This window comes from Gracilinanus agilis, chromosome 1 (genome assembly GCF_016433145.1).
Source record: "Gracilinanus agilis isolate LMUSP501 chromosome 1, AgileGrace, whole genome shotgun sequence".
NCBI lineage: Eukaryota > Metazoa > Chordata > Mammalia > Didelphimorphia > Didelphidae > Gracilinanus > Gracilinanus agilis.
In genome coordinates, this window is record NC_058130.1 from 729569865 (window position 1) to 729589642 (window position 19778).

The 19778-nt window shown below is 37.0% G+C and overlaps 1 protein-coding gene across 1 annotated transcript in view; it reads left to right on the forward strand.

Annotated features, from left to right (window-relative positions):
• BTBD2 (BTB domain containing 2) overlaps window positions 1–19778 on the forward strand; it is a 161119-nt gene that overhangs the window by 80946 nt on the left and 60395 nt on the right. The window contains exon 8 of the mRNA XM_044685347.1: window positions 5256–5375. Coding sequence (XP_044541282.1) covers window positions 5256–5375 — 120 coding nt within the window. The remainder of the gene's footprint in view (window positions 1–5255; window positions 5376–19778) is intronic.

Consider the following 19778-nt stretch of genomic DNA (forward strand, 5'->3'; position numbering starts at 1 on the left):
TACTACCTCCATCCCATTTGTGGGGCAGAGCCTAGGAAAATCTGATAAAAACTTCTTGGGTCTAAAATAGCACCAGGAATTCTAGATCCTTCTGATGAGAAAGTAAATTAAAATAAAGAGTTAAAATATCAAGCATACAGGAGCTCTTTTTGGCTTCTTGTGTAATATATAAAAAGTTTGGGTAGGAAACTTCAATTTTTTTTCTCTACCTTTTTAAGACAACTTTATTATTTTTTTATACATATATATTTACACATATAAACCTATCATCCATTCAGAAATCACTATAAAATCCTATAGTCAATTTTTAAGACCACTTATAAAATTACAATTTAAATTCTTAAGGCATCATAGTCTTCAAGGTTGTATACAATTGTCAAGATAGAATAAAATAGAATAAAAATTGTTAAGGCAATATGTGAACCTATAGTTGAGATGACAAATTCAGTATACATAAGACTTATAGGCTTTTACAACTTAAAAAAATGTGTTTAAGATGTTCATGGTCTTTTTGCAATGATACATTGTTCTGTAAAATCATAGGTAAATGGTATAGATAAAGAATCATATAACAGAATTGAGTTAATACAGGTAAACTTAAAAAAAATGTTAAACCTTAAAGAAATCAGGAAATACAATATAAGCTATTATATATAATATATAATGTAAAGTTTAAATGACAAGTTACAAGCAGTTTGTTAAAAAAACCTTTCTACCAATCAGAATAAACTTGTTCACTATAAAGGAGTTAACAATAAAATCATGAACAGAATTTATCTAGCAGCCAAAAACTTAGCTTAAAATGATTCAGTATAACAGAAAGATATTGATCAGATTAATATATGAACTTAAAACAGTAAAATTAAATCATAAAACAACAATAAAAAAACAGCAAAATATAATAAGATACAGAGACTTTAAAAAAACCATGGAGTCTGAGGAGGTTTAAATCCACCTCCACTCTTTTAAAAGTTCCATTTAAGTTCCCTTGGCCCAAATGGCCTGCATGCATGGGGGTAGGGGTGTGAATCTTTCCCCTGAGTCTCAGGCAAGGTAATCACAAGGAATGGTAGGAAGAAAAAAAACATCCCAGAACTGGTTTCTGCTAGGGCCCATGTGCTAACTCAGTCCCCTCCCTGAAAGGCAAAGCATGGAAGCCAACTGGGCTGTGTGGAGTAGGCTCGTGGTAGGGGCAGTAGACCAGCAGCTACATCAGGTTTGAAAAAACCACGTGGAGGGGCTCGTGGGTGTAGAAGCTCCTTTTAGGTTAAAAGTCCAGTGTGCACAATGAGAAAGAAGGGGTTTTATACTTTCCAAGTCTCAAGTGGCAGCTGGGGTCAGTGGCAGCTTAGCAGGAGTTCAGGCAGAGCAGCTGGGGCAGTGGCAGCACAGGAGCAGCTGGAGTTGGGGGGGAAGGGTCAGGCATCCGGCATCTGAGGGGATGGGGAGTGGGATCAGCACTCAGGCAGGAAGGTTGGAAATGGCTTCCCCCCCAGGGAGGGGGAGGCAGGGCGGGGGGGCTGCCTGCATCGACTGGATCTGTGGCCAAGGGGAATGTAAGAACTGGCAGCCAGGAAGAGGCTACTGGAAAAATGACTTTCCCCTTTCCTGGAAAAGTCCCTCAAAGGAAAATAGCGGAGTGCAGAAAAATAACTTCCCCTTTCAAAAAAGTCCCTCAAAAGAACTGAGCAAAGTGGCCAAAAAGAGAAGCACAAAAACGGCAGAAACATGTCTGAAGCTCCAGAGAGGATCTGGAGATGTCTCAGAGTTCTGCCTGTGGGAGCAGGGTAAAAAATCATGGCAGCAGTGTGGCTTGATAGGCTATCTGAAAAAAATGAGTATTACGGTTCCAAACTTCAAGTGGTTGCCATTAATGTAAGAAATAAAATAGATATAAAAGGATAGATTTTAAAATATTATAGTTCTTAAATATTTATTAACAGCCATTAGAAAAATGAAGCCATGTGCCATATTAAGAGTTAGTTTGAAATACACGGGCCCTGTTACCTCTTCCTCCCTATCCTGGCTCCGCTCCAAATCACCAAAGAGGAAGTACAAATCCAGTCTCTCACTATTTATCCTTCTATCTACGTGATTACACTTCTTGCTCACATGATTACGCAAGAGTGGAAGCCAATTGGCTCTTGGGAAATGTAGTTTGAAAGAGCCCTAAATGTCCACAGGAAGTTTAGATCAGGGATCTCAAAATTAGTTCAAGGACCCCCAAATTTCCAATATCACACCTCACAATGGGTATGGGTAAACCAAAAAAAAACCAAAGAGGTGTGAGGAGATGAATTTCTCCCCTGAATCTAGACTGCAAGGTATTCAATCAGCACAAAAATCCTCTGGAAAAGAATTAAGCAGATCCAAACTGCAATTTGTAACTTTACTAACTCAAACTGTCCTTTCAGAGTTTCAAGCATGCTTTGAAAGAGCATTATTCCTTAAGAGGCTGAATGGGGTTTTGTTTATTGAGTAAACAGAAAGGAAGCAAAATTTCTAGAGGGAGAACAATAGGGTATTTGCATATGAGAGAGCTGGCCCAAAGGTAGAGACAAAATCCCAAAAACTTCTACTTCAAATCTACTGATTTAGCCTCTCTGCTTTCAGAAGAAAAGCTGCAGAAGTCCCCTTCCTTGGGGGGGAGGAGGGAAATTTATCCTGGATTGCAAGTCTCTCTCAGCCAGAAGTACAGGATCAGTTTAAGACTTCGGCTTAAAAAATGGCTAGTGCAAGCTGGAAAACCCATGTGGGGTGGGGGAAGGGATTGGATGGAAAGATTTTTACACGTCACCATCTTGAAAAAAAAAGGCAGCTTGGAATGGCAGGATCTCATGGGAAGTCTAGTTGCTGCAAGTGGAGGCTTCAGGCTGGGCAGAGAGGTATGGAATGCTGGCTCCTGGCTGGGGAAGCAGGCAGAGGCACAGGAAGACAGGCCTTGGGGCTGGTGGAAAGCAGGTGGGTGGGCGTGGCGGGAGAAAAAAAATTACTAACAATTGAAAATCTTTCTTAAAAAATATTTGAGAATTCTATCCCTTTGTGGTAAGCCAAAAATGTGGATTTTAAAATTAATATCCAATAACTTAATACATTTAATAAAGTTTTACTAATAATAACTAAAATAAGAGACCTAGGTATTCAGCCCACTAACCAGAGCAAAAGAGGAAGAGGGAGAAGTTACAGCCAAATATAAAACAATAACGTGACCAGGCAAATGTGGAGGCACAAGAGAAATTAAAGGGAATTCTGGGAAAACTAAGGGACTCATGGGGGATGAAGTCCAAGGTTCAAAATCTCCATTTATATAGTATTAAGGAAAAATGAGTCTTACCATTGTCAGTGGAAAGCTGTGTCCACTTAAGAAATCATTTAATGTCTTAGGGCTTCAGTTTCCTTGTAAAATGGTCTAACTAGCACACAGTTATTGTGTTCTTCAGATGGTCTAATCTGACCAAAGTTAGACTGACTTATGAGCCTTGAGCACATCATCCACTTCCCTTCTTTAGGCTTCAGGTTGTTCTGTTATAAAGATCATCTAAAGACTAATGATAATCTCTAAGAGCTCTTCTAGTTTGAATGCTGTGTTTTCTTCCAGTTTTGACATGCAGTGTTCTTAGAACTTTTTTCTGCTCTACCATTTCATCTTCTTTATTCCATAAGGAACTTTTTTTAGTTTGACAGTGTGATTCTATTTATTTAGTACATATTTTTTTTCTTTTTTTTAATAATTACAATAGGACTTTGTTTTATGTGACCAATATGTTTCAAGACCCTTTCTATAAGTTGAAAACTGTGTATAATAGTAAACTTTATTATTTAATTAGTATTTCTTATATGAACTATACCTGATTACACTTAAAAAATATTGTAGCATTAATGAAACAGAGAAACACTGCTCTGATGTAGACATAACTTATTACTAGTGAGAAGTGTAAACAGACTGATGTGGGAGCTAATGTTTGGCACAAAACAATGTAATGATTCATACTAATGCTTCTCAGAGTGAGAATGAGCATGATTGGGTGAGATGCTGAGAGACTTTACACTGCTTAGAAAAATGGCTCAGATTTAGCACATAATTCAATTGTTATTTTATGTATTTTTCTGCTTTTTTTCTTGACAGTCATATATCTGAATTCATATAAGTTGAGTTTGTATAAAATGAGGTCTTACTGTATACTTTATTTTAACAGTAATTAAAAAAAATTTGAATGCTCAATTCTCTCCCTCTAGTCTCTTCCCCACCCATTGAGAAGACAAGCAATAAGATGACATTTTATAAATATGAGGTCGTGCAAAACATTTTCATATTAGCTGTGTTGCAAAAACAACAAAAAAAAACCTCCAAGGAAAAGAAAATAATTGAAAAAAGTATGCTTGAGTTGGCATCAGTTTTCTCTGGAGGTAGATATCATTTTTCTTCATAAGGCCTTTGGAATTGTCTTGGATCATTGTATTGATCAGAGTAGCTAAATCTTTCACATTTGATCATCTTTTCAATATTGCTGTTGATTATGTACAATATTCTTCCTTTATTTTGCATCAGTTCATATGAGTTTTCCCAGATTTTTTTTGAAACTATCCTGCTTATCATTTCTTAAAGCACATTAGTATTCCATTATAATCACATACCACAACTTGTCATCCATTTCTTAATTGATGGGCATGAATTTATAATTCTTTGTCACCTCAAAAAGAGTTCCTAGAAATATTTCTGTACCTGTCAATTCTTTTCCCTTTTCTTTGATGTCTTTGGGATACAGACCTAGTACTTTGGATGTAGTTCCAAATAGCTTTTTATAGTGGTGGTTCCAGTTCACAATTCCAGCAATAGTGCATTAGTGTACCTATTTTTCCACATCCCTTCCAGCATCTGTCATTTTCCTCTTTTGTTATGATATATGTCATATATATGATATACATATGCCAGTCTGATAGTGTGAGGTGATATCTCAGAGTTGTTTTAACTTGTTCATTGATCATTGTTCATTGAGTACAGACTCACCCAGTTGAGCTGGTTGAAGACAAACTCTTCATGCCTTTGGAAGTGTTCACACATAAGTCAGCCTAGAATTTTCCAAAGCTGTGGTTCTTCTTTTTGGGTGTGCTATAAAATGTTAATCTTTTTAAAAGAAGATCAATTGGGAGGGAGCAAAAGAGGGTAATGAGCATAGCTAATTGGGTAATATTTCAGTGCAGATCAAAGAATGAAAATTTAATGGACCTTTTTTCCCTCTCTTTTTGAATGTTAGGTTTGTGTTGGCTGTGGGCAGTGCTGTCTTCGATGCAATGTTTAATGGTGGAATGGCCACAACTTCTACAGAAATTGAACTGCCAGATGTGGAACCTGCTGCTTTCTTAGCTTTACTCAAGTAAGCTTATATGATCCTGTTATACCCTTGCTAACCACAGAATTAGAGAATTGTTGACAAAGAGACAATTTACTAAAAAGCATGACTCGTTAATCTTTTACCAAAAACAGTATAGAGAAAAAACTTGGGCAATCTAAACACTCTCTTGCAAAAGGTGAAATAGGAGAAAGAATACTTATCAGAGATTCTGGTCATTTGGATTATATACTGATACTATCATTAATCAGCTGTGTTGCCAGGCATGTCACTTCATTTTCCTTGTCCTCTATTATCTCATATTTGTCAGATGAAGAATGGCCTTGATAATCTTGAAGGTTTCTTCCAGCCCTGTTATTTGAAGAATTTTTGTTTCAAATATTTTAATTTCTAATGAAATACTGTGTGTTTGATTTTTGGGCTGGGAATAAGTGCTGATTCCCTGACAGTAGCAATTAACTATTAGACCCCTTTCTAATGCTGAAATAAATTTTTTTTCTTGCTGAGTAATAAGTTGGCCATTTTGTAGTGTATAAGCAATGGGAAATTAATCTTTTTTTTTTTTAATTCTTACCTTCTTAGAGTTGATATTGTTTTATTTCACAGACACTTTCCAGTTTTTTATTTTTTATTTATATATTATTATGCATTATAATAATATATTATATATTATTTATATTATTTAGCTCTTTACTTTTAGTCCCAGATACTTTCCAGTTTTATTTCATAGATACTTTTCTGCATAAAAACTTTATAACAAAAGTTAAAAACAGCTATCAGTGCTGATATATGTAACAGTCAATATTTGTTATTTAGCACCACTGTTGAGAGGAGGAAAATGTGTTTCATCAGTGATCTCTGGAACCAAGATTGGCCTCCATTATCTCATATTTGTCAAATGAAGAATGGGACTTATTTTGAAAAATTTTAATTTTTTTGTAATAAAGAATAAAAAAGAAGCAGGTGGGGAGGGTGTTATTTCAACAAAATCAACCAATACATCAACCCAACCAAATCTAACAGGTTTTTATCACTGCCAAAGTCCTCCATCTCTGCAAAGATAGGAGAGAGGTATACTTTTTCCACCTCTTTGGAGACAAGCTTGGTGATTAGAATTAGGACAGCATTCAAATTTCTTTTTCTTATTTCCATTTACATTGTTATAGTCAGTTGATTATCATGCATATGGTTTTCCCGATTCTATTGTTTGCTCCATAGAATCACCTGAGTCTTGTCATGCTTCTCTAAATTCTGTATATTTATTGTTTCTTACAGCACTGTTTTATTATTACATTGCTTACACCCTGGGAATCTGGAGACATATCCCTGGGAATATCATTGCACTAGATGATGGCTCTGAGGAACAATAGAATTTGGGGAACTTATATATCTTTTTGGGAACTGAGGACAGGGAAATATGATTGATTGACATTACCATGGCTACAAGGAAATGGGAGTGTCCAAACTATACTGACAGGACACAGTCAGGCTTGGGAAAGGAACCATAGCGTGAGACAGTGGTTTACTCTACAATGTATGCTAAAAGGATAGTCCCTGCACAGGTGTGGGTCTTCTTGGGAACGGATCACTGATACAATGAGGAAGACTTCTAAGACTAAAAGGGTACTTAAATTTCAGGCTTGTTTTATTACTATATCTAGAATTTCTAGAACAAAAGAATAGTAGGGAGATAGGGGCATCTTGTTCTCATCAACAAGCATCTAATGAGCACTTACTATGCCACACTGGGTAATACAACAATAGAAACAAGATTTCTTTTACTCTTGAGGAACTTGTATTCTCCTGGGGGAAACAACCTATATATTTATAAGTACCAAATATATACAAAGCAATATGGGGACTTGGACATCAGCTTTACCTCTTTTTCATGAAAAACTTCTATTATTTCCCAGTGCAAATGTGCTAGCTCTTGGTTTTAGATATCTACCAATGGTAGTACTAAAGAAGGGCTCTTTCATGACTATTCTTTTTAATGGGAAGGATTGTGACCTGAATTGAGAGCTCTTTGAGGACAGGGACTGTCTTTTGCCTTTTTTTTGTACCCATCCATGCTTGGCACATAGTAGGCACTTAATATATATTTATTAGGGGACAGCTAGATTGCTCAGTGGATAGAGAGCCAAGTTTGGAGACAGGTCTTGGGTTCAAATCTGGCCTGACACTTCTAGCTGTGTGACCCCTGGCAAGTCACTTAATCTCCATTGCCTAGCCCTTACTGCCCTTATGCTTTGGAATCAATATTGATTCCAAGACAGAAGATAAAGTTTCCAAAAAAAAAAATTACACATAGAGGTATCCCTTCAACATCATGGTCTGGGACATGATACCCCATAATCTGTAAAATCTCTGTAAATTTTTTTGGCTCTCCCTTTTTACCAGACAAGAGTTCTGAAATTTTTCTTTTTCTTTTATGAAGTATTTACAGTGCCTTATTGTAAAATTTAGGTTAAGTATTTGGTCAGAGGCTATATAGTTTCTAAACTTTTTCTGTCATCTGCTGGCCTTTGTGTGTCATGTGGCTCCCATGAAACTCCCCTGAAATTCCCATTTAATTTATCATATATTAACACTGCAGTAGGGAGAGTCATAATATGGAAGGTGTGTGTGTGTGTGTGTGTGTGTGTGTGTGTGTGTGTATACTTATGTATATATATACACATATATATATATAGTTAATGTATTTTATTGAAGGCTTTTCTTTATCTTTTAATATTGTTTTTGTCATTCACATGATGAATTAAAATAGTAGTTTTCCTAATGTTGAACCATCCATTAATTCCCAATATAAATCCAATTTGGCTGATGAATAATTTGGGAGAATGTATTGCTCTCATTTTCTTGATAGTTAAAACAGAATTCACTGTTAGTTTTTTTAAACATTTAATAATTTTTATTTTTTTAGAAAAGTTAACATGGTTACATGATTCATGCTCTTACTTTCCCCTCCCCCCCATAGCTGATGCGCATTTCCACTGGTTTTAACATGTGTCATTGATTAAGACCTATTTCCAAATTGTTGATAGTTGCATTGGTGTGGTAGTTTCGAGTCTACATCCCCAATCATGTCTGCCTCAACCCATGTGTTCAAGCAGTTGCTTTTCTTCTGTATTTCCACTCCTGCAGTTCTTCCTCTGAATGTGGGTAGCGTTCTTTTCCATAAATCCCTCAGAATTGTCCTGGGTCATTGCATTGCTGCTAGTATGGAAGTCCATTACATTCTATTTTACTACAGTGTATTGGTCTCTGTATACAGTGTTCTTCTGGCTCTGCTCCTTTCGCTCTGCATCCATTCCTGGAGGTCTTTCTAGTTCACATGGAATTCCTCCAGTTTATTATTCCTTTGAGAGCAATAGTATTCCATCACCAGCATATACCATAATTTATTCAGCCATTCCCCAGTTGAAGGGCATACCCTCATTTTCCAGTTTTTTGCCACCACAAAAAGCATGGCTATAAATATTTTTGTACAAGTCTGTTTATCTATGATCTCTTTGAGGTACAAACCCAATAATGGTATGGCTGAATCAAAGGGCAAGCATTCTTTATTTATTTATTTATTTATTTTTTAATTTAAAAAAAAATTTTTTTTAACCCTTAACTTCTGTATATTGACTTATAGGTGGAAGATTGGTAAGGGTAGGCAATGGGGGTCAAGTGACTTGCCCAGGGTCACACAGCTGGGAAGTGTCTGAGGCCGGATTTGAACCTAGGACCTCTTGTCTCTAGGCCTGGCTCTCAATCCACTGAGCTACCCAGCTGCCCTGACAGGCATTCTTTTATAGCTCTTTGAGCATAGTTCCAAATTGCCATCCAGAATGGTTGGATAAGTTCACAACTTCACCAGCAATGCATTAGTGTCCCAATTTTGCCACATCCCCTCCAACATTCAATACTCTCCCCTTCTCTCATTTTAGCCAATCTGCTAGGTGTGAGGTGATACCTCAGGGTTCTTTTGATTTGTATTTCTCTAATTATTAGAGATTTAGAACACTTTCTCATATGCTTATTGATAGTTTTGAGTTCTTTATCTGAAAATTGCCTATTCCTGTCCCTTGCCCATTTATCGATTGGGGAATGGCTTGATTTTTTATACAATTTGATTTAACTCCTTGTATATTTGAGTAATTAGACCCCTGTCAGAGTTTTTTGTTATAAAGATTTTTTCCCAATTTGTTGTTTCCCTTCTGATTTTGGTTGCATTGTTTTTGTTTGTACAAAAGCTTTTTAATTTAATATAATCAAAATCATTTATTTTACATTTTGTAATTTTCTCCAACTCTTGCTTGGTTTTTCCTTTCCCAGAGATCTGACAAGTATACTATTCTGTGTTCACTTAATTTATTTATAGTTTTCCTCTTTATATTCAAGTCATTCACCCATTCTGAATTTATCTTGGTGTAGGGTATGAGATGTTGATCTAAACCTAATCTCTTCCATATTGTTTTCCAAATTTCCCAGCAGTTTTTGTCAAATAGTGGATTTTTGTCCCCAAAGTTGGGCTCTTTGGGTTTATCATACACTGTCTTGCTGATGTCACTTACCCCAAGTCTATTCCACTGATCCTCCCTTCTATCTCTTAGCCAGTACCATATTGTTTTGATGACTGCTGCTTTATAGTATAGTTTAATATCTGGTACTGCTAGGCCCCCTTCCTTCACATTTTTTTTCATTATTTCCCTTGATATTCTTGATCTTTTGTTATTCCAAATGAAATTTGTTATAGTTTTTTCTAAATCAGTAAAAAAGTTTTTTGGTAGTTTGATAGGTATGGCGCTGAATAGGTAAATAGGTATTACTCTCATTTTCTTGATAGTTAAAACAGAATTCACTATTAGTTTTTATTTTGTTTTTTTTTTCCTTAAACCTATCCATCCCTCTTTTAGATTTCCCCTTTCCATTGAAGGTCACCATTCTTCCAGTTTCCCAAGTTTGTAACCTCAGTGCCCTTCTTGACTCTTCATCCTCATTTACCCCATATATCCATATCGTTTGCCAAATCTTGTTATTTCTGCCTTCTTATCTTGTATGTTAGACTTTTCTTTCTATTCTCACAGACACCATTTTAGGCCCATATCACCTCTCCGTGTTCTGATCATTCTCCTTGCCTTAAATTTTCTCCTTACCATCTTTCTGCCAATCCTCCACACTACCAAAGTGATTTTCCTTAAGTGTAGTTCTGACCTTGCCATTTCCTTACTCAGTAAACTACAGTGACTCCTTGTTAATTCTATACTAAAATATAAACTCCTCTCTAAAGGTTTTAAATTCATTCATAACCCTGATTCCAGCCTATGTTTCGTTATAATGAGTTTTCTTATTTTCATTCTGTCTTATTATGAGCAGAATTTTTATGTTAGAGGGAGCTTCTTAATATCATTCTGTCTTTTTAAGAGACAGTAACAGACAGATTGGCTTTCCATCTCTTTAAGAGGCGGGCTATAAAAAAAAATAATCAGTTAAGAGAGAACTCCACTTCTTTGGCTTCGGAGGGAGCAGGGAGTTCTGAGGTGTCCACATCACTGTGACAGACAGTGTCATCACTTACAATTTGGATTTAGATATTATTTAAGGAGGTTGGAGAAGATAAAGTTTTATTTTATTTGTTAGGTAAGATAGATAGCAAATTATAATTTTAGATAGAGTAGTTTTAGTTAGGCCTGCTTTGTCAGGCAAGAAGATCCTTAGATTTAGAGTTTCTTAGAGATTTTAGTATAGGGTTAGTTATACAATATAAGAGATATACTCTCCTATTTCCTTCCTTCTATTCCTGTCCTAACCTCTCCTGTGAATAAATAGGTGTCAGTGGTGTATCTCTGCAACTTTTATCGACTTCCACCAATACTTTTAACCCACAACAGTTTCCAGACTTATCATATATTACCCCTTCTCATGAGAAGGGTTGAACCAAACTCTTTTTCTTTTCTCATGGCATTTCCCCTCTCTGTGGTGGCTCTTGAATTGGCTGTCCCCCATGCCTGGAAGGAAATTCCTCCTCACCTCCACTTCATAGAATTTATTTCTTTAAGCTTTAGTTCACATATCACCTTCTATAAGAAACATTTCCTGATCTCCCAAATGATAACTACTTTCTATTTATTTGTATATGTTCTTTGTCTTTATTCTATATATACATATATGTACTTATTGTCTTCTTGACTTGTGAAGTCCTTGAGTAAAAATAATTTCATTCTTTGTCTTTATATCACCAGAACCTAGCTGGATATAATCCAGCACATAGTAAGTTCTTAATAAGTGCTTGTTTGCTTGATTTTTGCTAATATTAATTTAAAAGTTTTGCACTGAAACCTATGCTCTATAATTCTCTTTTTCTGCTTTGTTCTTTCTTGGTTTGGGTAGTAGGACAATTTTTACTTTATAAAATAAAATTGATGGAGGTAGTAGGCAAATTGTAGGCAGCTAGGTGGCACAATAGAGCTTTGAACCTGGAGTCAGAGAAACTCGAGTTCAAATATGTCATCAGACACTATTAGTATACCTTTGTGTAGGTTACATATCCTTCAGTCTCAGTTTCCTCATCTGTAAAATGGAAATAACAGCATCTACTTCCCAGTATTGTTTTGAAGATAAAATAATACTTAAAAGAACTTTGAAAACCTTAGAGCACTATATAAATGCTAATTATTATTATTATTACTATTATTGTTATTATTATTACTTGTATTATCAGTTTTGATTGTTTTTTGATATAGTTCACTTACAAATCTGTCTGGACCAGATTTTTTTTTTACCCCCTTTGGTATTTAGCTCCTTTGTGACTTGTTCATTTTCTCTTTCAGAGATTGTGTTGTTTAATGTACTTTTAGGAGGGGTTATTTTTTACATGTTATAATTTTTATAGTCATCCATTTACTTTAATGTCTTTGTTCTACGGCATATTAGTAGTAGTGTTGGATAATTCTATCCCTCTTTCTTGATTTTTCTGTTTTATTATCCTTTTTAGCTAGTGGATTTTTTTTAAGCCCTTTGTGTTGTTATCAGTTCTGTAGCCTTTTTATTTTCAGTATTTCTTTTTGTGCTTGTTTTGAAGTTCTTTAATTTGTTGGTTTTACTAAAAGTTTTTTTTGTTTTTGTTTTTGTTTTGTTTTTTTTAACCCTTGTACTTTGGTGTATTGTCTCATAGGTGGAAGATTGGTAAGGGAGGGCAATGGGGGTCAAGTGACTTGCCCAGGGTCACACAGCTGGGAAGTGGCTGAGGCCGGGTTTGAACCTAGGACCTCCTGTCTCTAGGCCTGACTCTCACTCCACTGAGCTACCCAGCTGCCCCCTTTTTTTTTTTTTTAAATATATTTAGCAGGGCAGCTGGGTAGTTCAGTAGATAGAAAGTCAGACCTGGAAAAGGGAGGTCCTGGGTTCAAATTTGGCCTCAGACACTTCTTAGCTGTTTGACTCAAGGCAAATTACTTAACTCCAGTTGCCAAGCCCTTTCCGCCTTTCTGTCTTGGAACCAAGTTAAGATTTTTAAAATTAAAAATAAATTACATTTAGCATCTTTTCTAGAAGTGGAATGAGACATAGCTTTGAGAAATCAAAATACATATGAAAATGATTCAGAAAACTTTCTATCAAGGTTAATTTTTCAAAAGGATTTTATTTTTCTAAGGTGGGTTTTATGTAATGTCATGATCATTTACTGATATTTCAATTTGTAACAGGATTATAAACTCCTTTGCTACATTGTTAGTCCCATGGGGGCCCAATTGTCTTTGAGTACCATTGCATCTCTCCATTTGCTTAGCACAAAATTTGCATGCACATTACATTTAAAAATCTGAATGGTGGCTTATTTTAAATATACTTTAGGTCTTAAGAAATAATTGTGTAAGCAGTAATAATAATCATCCACTTGTTCCTTTTCTCAGATCATACTTTCTCCCCTGCTTTCCATTGTGGTTTGCTATTGCAGTTAATTAAAAATTTTTGATAACATTGTTTTATAAAACACTGTTTTTAATTATAGCATATCAATCACTCCCCTCCTTTCCCTTTTGGATTTAGTTTTAGAAGTTGTGGATGCTGTATCTACAAATCACCAGGTGGCTCTAGGCCTAAGCTACTGCATAGATTCAAGCAGGACTTAGTAGTTCTATTTTTGAGCTACCTACTCTCCAGTGACTGAGAATTCTCAGGCTACTGAAGTCCCTACTTGCCTTTCCTATATTTCCATCTAAGGGATATAGTTTCCTTCAATCAGCTAGCTTGCCATATTTTCACTTACATATCACAGTATCTAATCTCTTGCTTTCCATTCTCAGCAAGACCCCCCCCCCCCCCCCCCCCCCCCGCCATAGTCAAATATATTTTAAGTGGAATTTTTTGCTACAATGAATATAAAAGCACAATGTTGACTTGAAATTCCTCAGTAAAGGCACTTTGTATCTTCCTAGTAATCCCTATCTTGTTCTTTTCCTCTCCTTCACCCTTTCTGCCTTACATCTCAAATCCCCCTCTCCCCAAAGAAATTCAGTGGTTATATTGGTAAAGAATAGCCTTTCAATAATTTTCATTCTGTTTGGTTGTACTTGTGAACACTACCACTTTAGCCAGCTAAACAAAGTCTCTCCCTGAGAGCTCATGAACTGGTTACCTCTTCTTTTTTGCTGGAGGTTGTAGCCAAAAGCCCATGGGAATCTCATTTAGGATGAGTTGAATGCCTACAAAGTTCATGATCCCAAATCAAACTGAAGATAGCGCAGTGAGAATAAGACTATCATAATACTGCAGAATGTTTGCATTGCCCTTTTAAATGTCATGACAGTTGTAACGCTGAAATCTCCGATAGCAGTTCTTTATAAGTGAGACTGAAACTTTTGGCTCCATACTTCTTTGTATTTGCTGGTACCCAAAGACACAGAAATAGGCATAGTGAAAGGGAAGCTGCTTTTGTTCACGGGTTATATTTTTCCCCTTAGTGAAAAATTTTGTAGTGCCTGCAAAAATTATGTGAAATATACTTGAATAACTGCAAATGTACATCATAAATGCCATAGCAAGCAACATGTAAGAAAGGATATGAAGAAAAATAATATTGTGGTATAAGAGCCATGACCATAATATGAGAGCCACTTAATTTTTGACCTTGCAGTTTCCAAAAACACTTTTTCAAATTCAAGTTACTTGTTAGGTTCTTGTGTACGTGTGTGTGGTTTATTTTTTTTTTGATGAGATCAGCCTAATGTTTTGGTTTATGGTTGTTGTTGCTTCCTGTATGTTAACATTGAAAAAGCTGAAGGTGAACATAATATAAGGAAGAAGCCCTGGCTTTGGAATCAGGAGTCCTGAGTTTAGTACATCTGTTCAATACGGTGGTGCTAGTCATGAGATGGAGTCATTTCCAAGATTCTGTTTTCTTATTTGTCAAATGAGGTTAATACTTGTTCCATCTACCTCTTATGATTGTTGTAAGGAAAATATTTTTCAAATCTTAAAGCATAAAAAGAATGTGAAATTATTAGTTATTAGTTGTTAGTCTGAAGGGATTATGGAATCCAACAAAGATTTCAGTATTGATAAAATTTTAAAATGAAATGATATGTGGTCAATAATGTGTATTTGATAAATTTTAGAGAAAATATACAGAAGTATGGAATATGCAGAACTATTAATAGGAAGCTGGTAGGATGTAGTGACAAGGGCCCTATGTTTAATTCCTGACTTTGCCAATTTATTTGGCCAGTAAATGTGGGCAAATTGTGTAATCTTTTTGAGCCTCAGTTTTCTCATCTTTAAAATACTCAAATGGACCTGCAGTCTCATTGATTTACAAGTATAAAGCTCTCATTGTTTTCCCATCCTATATACTCCTGAAATTATGCTACAATCATTCCTTCCATCCAATGTACTGGAAACCTTCCTCAATTTCTCTTCAGCCCTTGATCTCACCAAGTCACTAATCCATCTTCTCTTTCTGTCATACAATTCCTTAATGATGTCCTTCATAGCTGATCTTAAGCATTACCCATTGGTTCTATGTTGTAGCCTGCTTACATTTACCATGCCTTTACATTGTCTTCTGTGCAATACTTCTCTTTAGTGGCACTAGCATTCTGCAAAATTGGTAAAATATTTGTATTGAAAAATAAGCCTTTGGGGCAGCTAGGGAATTTAGTGGAGTCTAGAAGGCCTGGAGTCCAGAAGGCTCAGGTGCAAATATCAGACACTTCCTACCTTTGTGACTGGACATATTACTTAACCTCTTCCGCCTTGGAATCAATACTTAGTATCAGTTCTAAGATAGAAGATAAGGGTTTTAAAAGAGAAGAAAAATAGGCCTTTTGCTTTATGATGAACTTGGATAGGCTTGTAGTGCCTTGCAGTTTCTTAAAAGCAGTCCATCCCCCCCTCACCCCCTTTTCTTTTCAGCCCTGGGACTACCTCGTTGTCAATCTTTAGGCCTCCACACAGTCATGCTCTCAAAATCACACAGAGCCCAAAGGGCTCTGGCTACTCTTGAGTACCGATCCCTGGGAGAAATCACTGTGTGAGATGATAGTTCCAAGGAACCCTGAAAATTGGGGAACTTATATACCTCTTAGGGAACTGAGGACCTGAGTATAGTTGATTGGCTTTACAATGGCTTACAAAGAAATGAGTTCTAAACAGGATTACCAGGGAGAGGCTCCTGCCTTACAATGGACACAAAAGGGAAAGGTCCTGCCAAGGTCAAACTTGAGGTCTTTAGATCTCATGCTGCTACAAACTTGGGGTTCTCAAGATCAGGGTGAGAGAGAGAGAGAAGAGGTTGTTTAGTTAAGGTGGTAACCGAAGAATATGGAAGCAGCAATTGGGAGCAAGAAGCATTAAGACTCCTCCACTCACAATGAGTTGGGAAGTATTGGCTAAAATGTAGCCACTACTAGAAAAAGTATTGAGGGGAGCTGCATGTTTGGGAGGGATGTTTCAGTAAGAGCCAGAATATAGCAGGTTTGAGAAAGAAAGATTTAAGATGAAAGGAAGTTTGTTCATTATGGAGCAGGAATTTCGAAGGGCACATAGAAGGGTCAAATGGTAGGCTTGGCATAGATGAATGTGAGGGAGGAGCAAATCAAGGATAAAGAATGGGGTATGTATGTCTGCAGTTGGTGGGGGTTAATGTAGTGAGTTTAGTATCTGTATCCTGGCGTCTGTAAAGAATTGATGGATATGATTGCTGAGCTAGTATTGGTGACTTCTGAAAAATTGTGGGGAACAGGAAAAATGCGAGAAGACTAGAGAAGGGTAGATGTATCAGTTTTCACAAAAGGAAAGACTCTTTAAACTAATGTAATAAGCTTGATGTCAACTTCTGGCAGAATTTTATTATTTATTTTATTATTAAATTTTAAATATTATTTAAAAAATTTTCCATGGTTACCTGATTCATGTTGTCTCCCTCCTCTCTTCCCTCCCCCTCTCCTGGAATTGACAAGCAATTCCACTGGCTTACACCTATATTATCACTTAAAACTTATTTTCATATTATTCATTTTTGTAATAAAGTAGTCTTTTAAAACCCAAACCCCAAATCGTATACCCATATAAACAAGTGATAAATCATATGTTTTCTTCTGGATTTCTACTCCCATAGTTCTTTCTCTTGATGTGGATAGCATTTTTCTCATAAGTCTCTCAGAATTGTCCTGGATCATTGCATTGTTACTGTGTATAATGTTCTTCTGATTCTGCTCATTTCATTCCGAATTAGTTCATGGAGATCTTTCCAGTTCTTTTAAAAATCAATCAATTTGGGTTAAGATCGTGGCAGAGTAAGGAGCAGCTGCTCGATCTCTCCTAACCGATGCATACAAAACTCCTCAAGGGGACATAAAAACAAACCCAAACGATCAAAGGAACACCACCACGGGGTGCAGCATTGAAGGTACGCAGAATTGGGGCATTTTCAGGCTATAAAGGGGTAAAACAGCTCTCACTAAAATGTGAGAGGAAGAAGCTACTCTACCCCCCCATACACACCACACACAGCACCAAGGCCAAGGCACAAGAGTGAAAGCAGGATTCGGGCAACCAGTAAACCACTAGCAGCCCCAGGGTTTGTACCTGTGAGCTGCCAGAGGTGGGACCCCAAGAGGCTGGGGGGACCATGGACTTTCCCCAGCGGTGCTGCCCCAGGTGTGAATCTCTAAAGCAGGGAATTTCCCCAGCATCTTGTGTGGGTGAAAGCGCTGCCCTGGGGGTGAATGAAAAGCCCTAAAGCAGGGACTTTCCCGAGCCTATGCGGGTGAAGGCAGGGCCCTGGAAGTGAATTGAGATCTCCAGGGCAGGATAGGTCATCGAGTGAGGACCCGGTACAGAAGGGAGCCATGCTGTGGAAGCAGCCCCCGAGACTGCTAAAGGAGCCTTGGGCAGAGGGGCAGACCAGGGACTACCGGGAGGCCTGACCCCAGGACAAGAAGACCGGAGCCATGGGGAGCTTAGAGGGGGCAGGCAGACCCTGAGTGTGAAGACAAAGCTGAAAAGGGACGGGGCTAACAATGGCAACGCAGAAGAAAAAGATTAGTAAGAAAAATGCTGGAACACTCCACAACTTTTACACAGAGAAAATCCGGACCACAGAGGAGGACAAACAAATAACCAAACCTTCCCCCCCCCAAAAAATGAAAGCTAGTCACAAGATATTGAAGAGTTCAAACATGAGATGTTGAGGAAGATGGAAGAAATCTGGCAAGAAAATAACAGTTTAAAAGGCAGAATTTCACAATTGGAAAGTGAGGCAAGTCAACTGAAGACCAGAAATGACCAGACTGAAAAGGAAAACCAAAAGATTATAGCCGAAAACCAAAAGATTTTAGCCAAAAACCAGTCCTTAAAGGCTAGAATCGAACAATTAGAAACCAATGATCTCTCAAGACAACAAGAACAAATAAAACAAAGTCAAAAGACTGATAAAATAGAAGGAAACATGAAATATCACAATGACAAAGTGACAGACCAAGAAAACCAGGCTAGAAGAGACAATTTGAGAATCATTGGTCTTCCAGAAAAGGCAGAAATTAATAGAAACCTGGACTCCACACTTAAAGAAATTATTCAGCAAAATTGCCCTGAAGTTCTACAACATGAGGGCAATATAGACATTGAAAGGATCCATAGAACACCCTCTACACTCGATCCAGATAAGACAACATCCGGAAATATAATTGCCAAATTCAAGAGCTTTCAAGTAAAAGAAAAAATCTTACAAGAAGCCAGAAAGAGACAATTCAAATATCAAGGAGCACCAATAAGGATCACACAGGATCTGGCAGCCTCCATGCTAAAAGACCGCAAGGCTTGGAATACAATATTCAGAAAGGCAAGAGAGCTGGGCCTTCAGCCACGGATCAACTACCCATTGAAACTGACTATATACTTCCAGTGGAAAGTATGGGCATTCAACAAAATTGAAGATTTCCAAGTTTTTGCACAAAAGAGACCAGGACTAAATGGAAAGTTTGATACCCAACCACAAAAACCAAGAGAAACATGAAAAGGTAAATAAGAAACAGAGGGAAAAGAAAGAAAGCTCATAATTTTTTTTTAAATTGACTCTTTAAGGACTTAAAAAAGATCTAATTATCTGTAATACTAGGTGGAGAAATGCTATGTATAATTCTCTGTAGTGAACTCTATTCACTATTATAATATTCACTATTATAGTAACCAGAAGAATAATTCATAGGGAGAGGACAGGATACTGAATGGTCTAAGATGACATGGGGGGTGGGAAAGAGGGGGGAACAGTAGGGGACACCAAGAAAAATCTGAGTAAATAAGAAAAATAGGATATTCTATTACACACAAAGAGGGCAGGGGAAGGGGAGGGGATAAATACTATCACAAGAAGGAGAGGAAGAGAGCATTAAGAGGTAATAATCAAACCTTACTCTCAGTGTAATCAACCGGGAGAGGGAAGAGTGACTTTATTATCCATTTGGATAAAAAACTTTATCTAACCCTACTGAGAAAGTCAGAAGGGATAAACCAAAGGGAGCAGGGGAGTGGGAAGGTCAAAAAAGGGAGGGGAGAAGAAGGGGGAGGGAATTCATTAGGCCTTAAAAAACAAAAAGAGGGAAATAACAAGGGAGGGGGAAGAAAGGGAAGTCAATCAAGAGAGGGGATAAGGGATACCGGCTCAAAGTAAACCACTGGTTTAAAAAAAGAAAATAGTGTAAGAAGAAGGGGTAGGTCTAAGGGAGGATACAAAAATGTCAGTGAATGCATAACTGACAATTTTAACTCTGAATGTGAATGTGATGAACTCACTCATAAAACAGAAGCAAATAGCAGAGTGGATCAGAAACCAAAATCCTATCATATGTTGTCTACAAGAAACACATATGAGGCGGGTAGACACACACAAGTTTAAGGTTAAGGGCTTAAGTAAAATCTTTTGGGCATCAAATGAGAAAA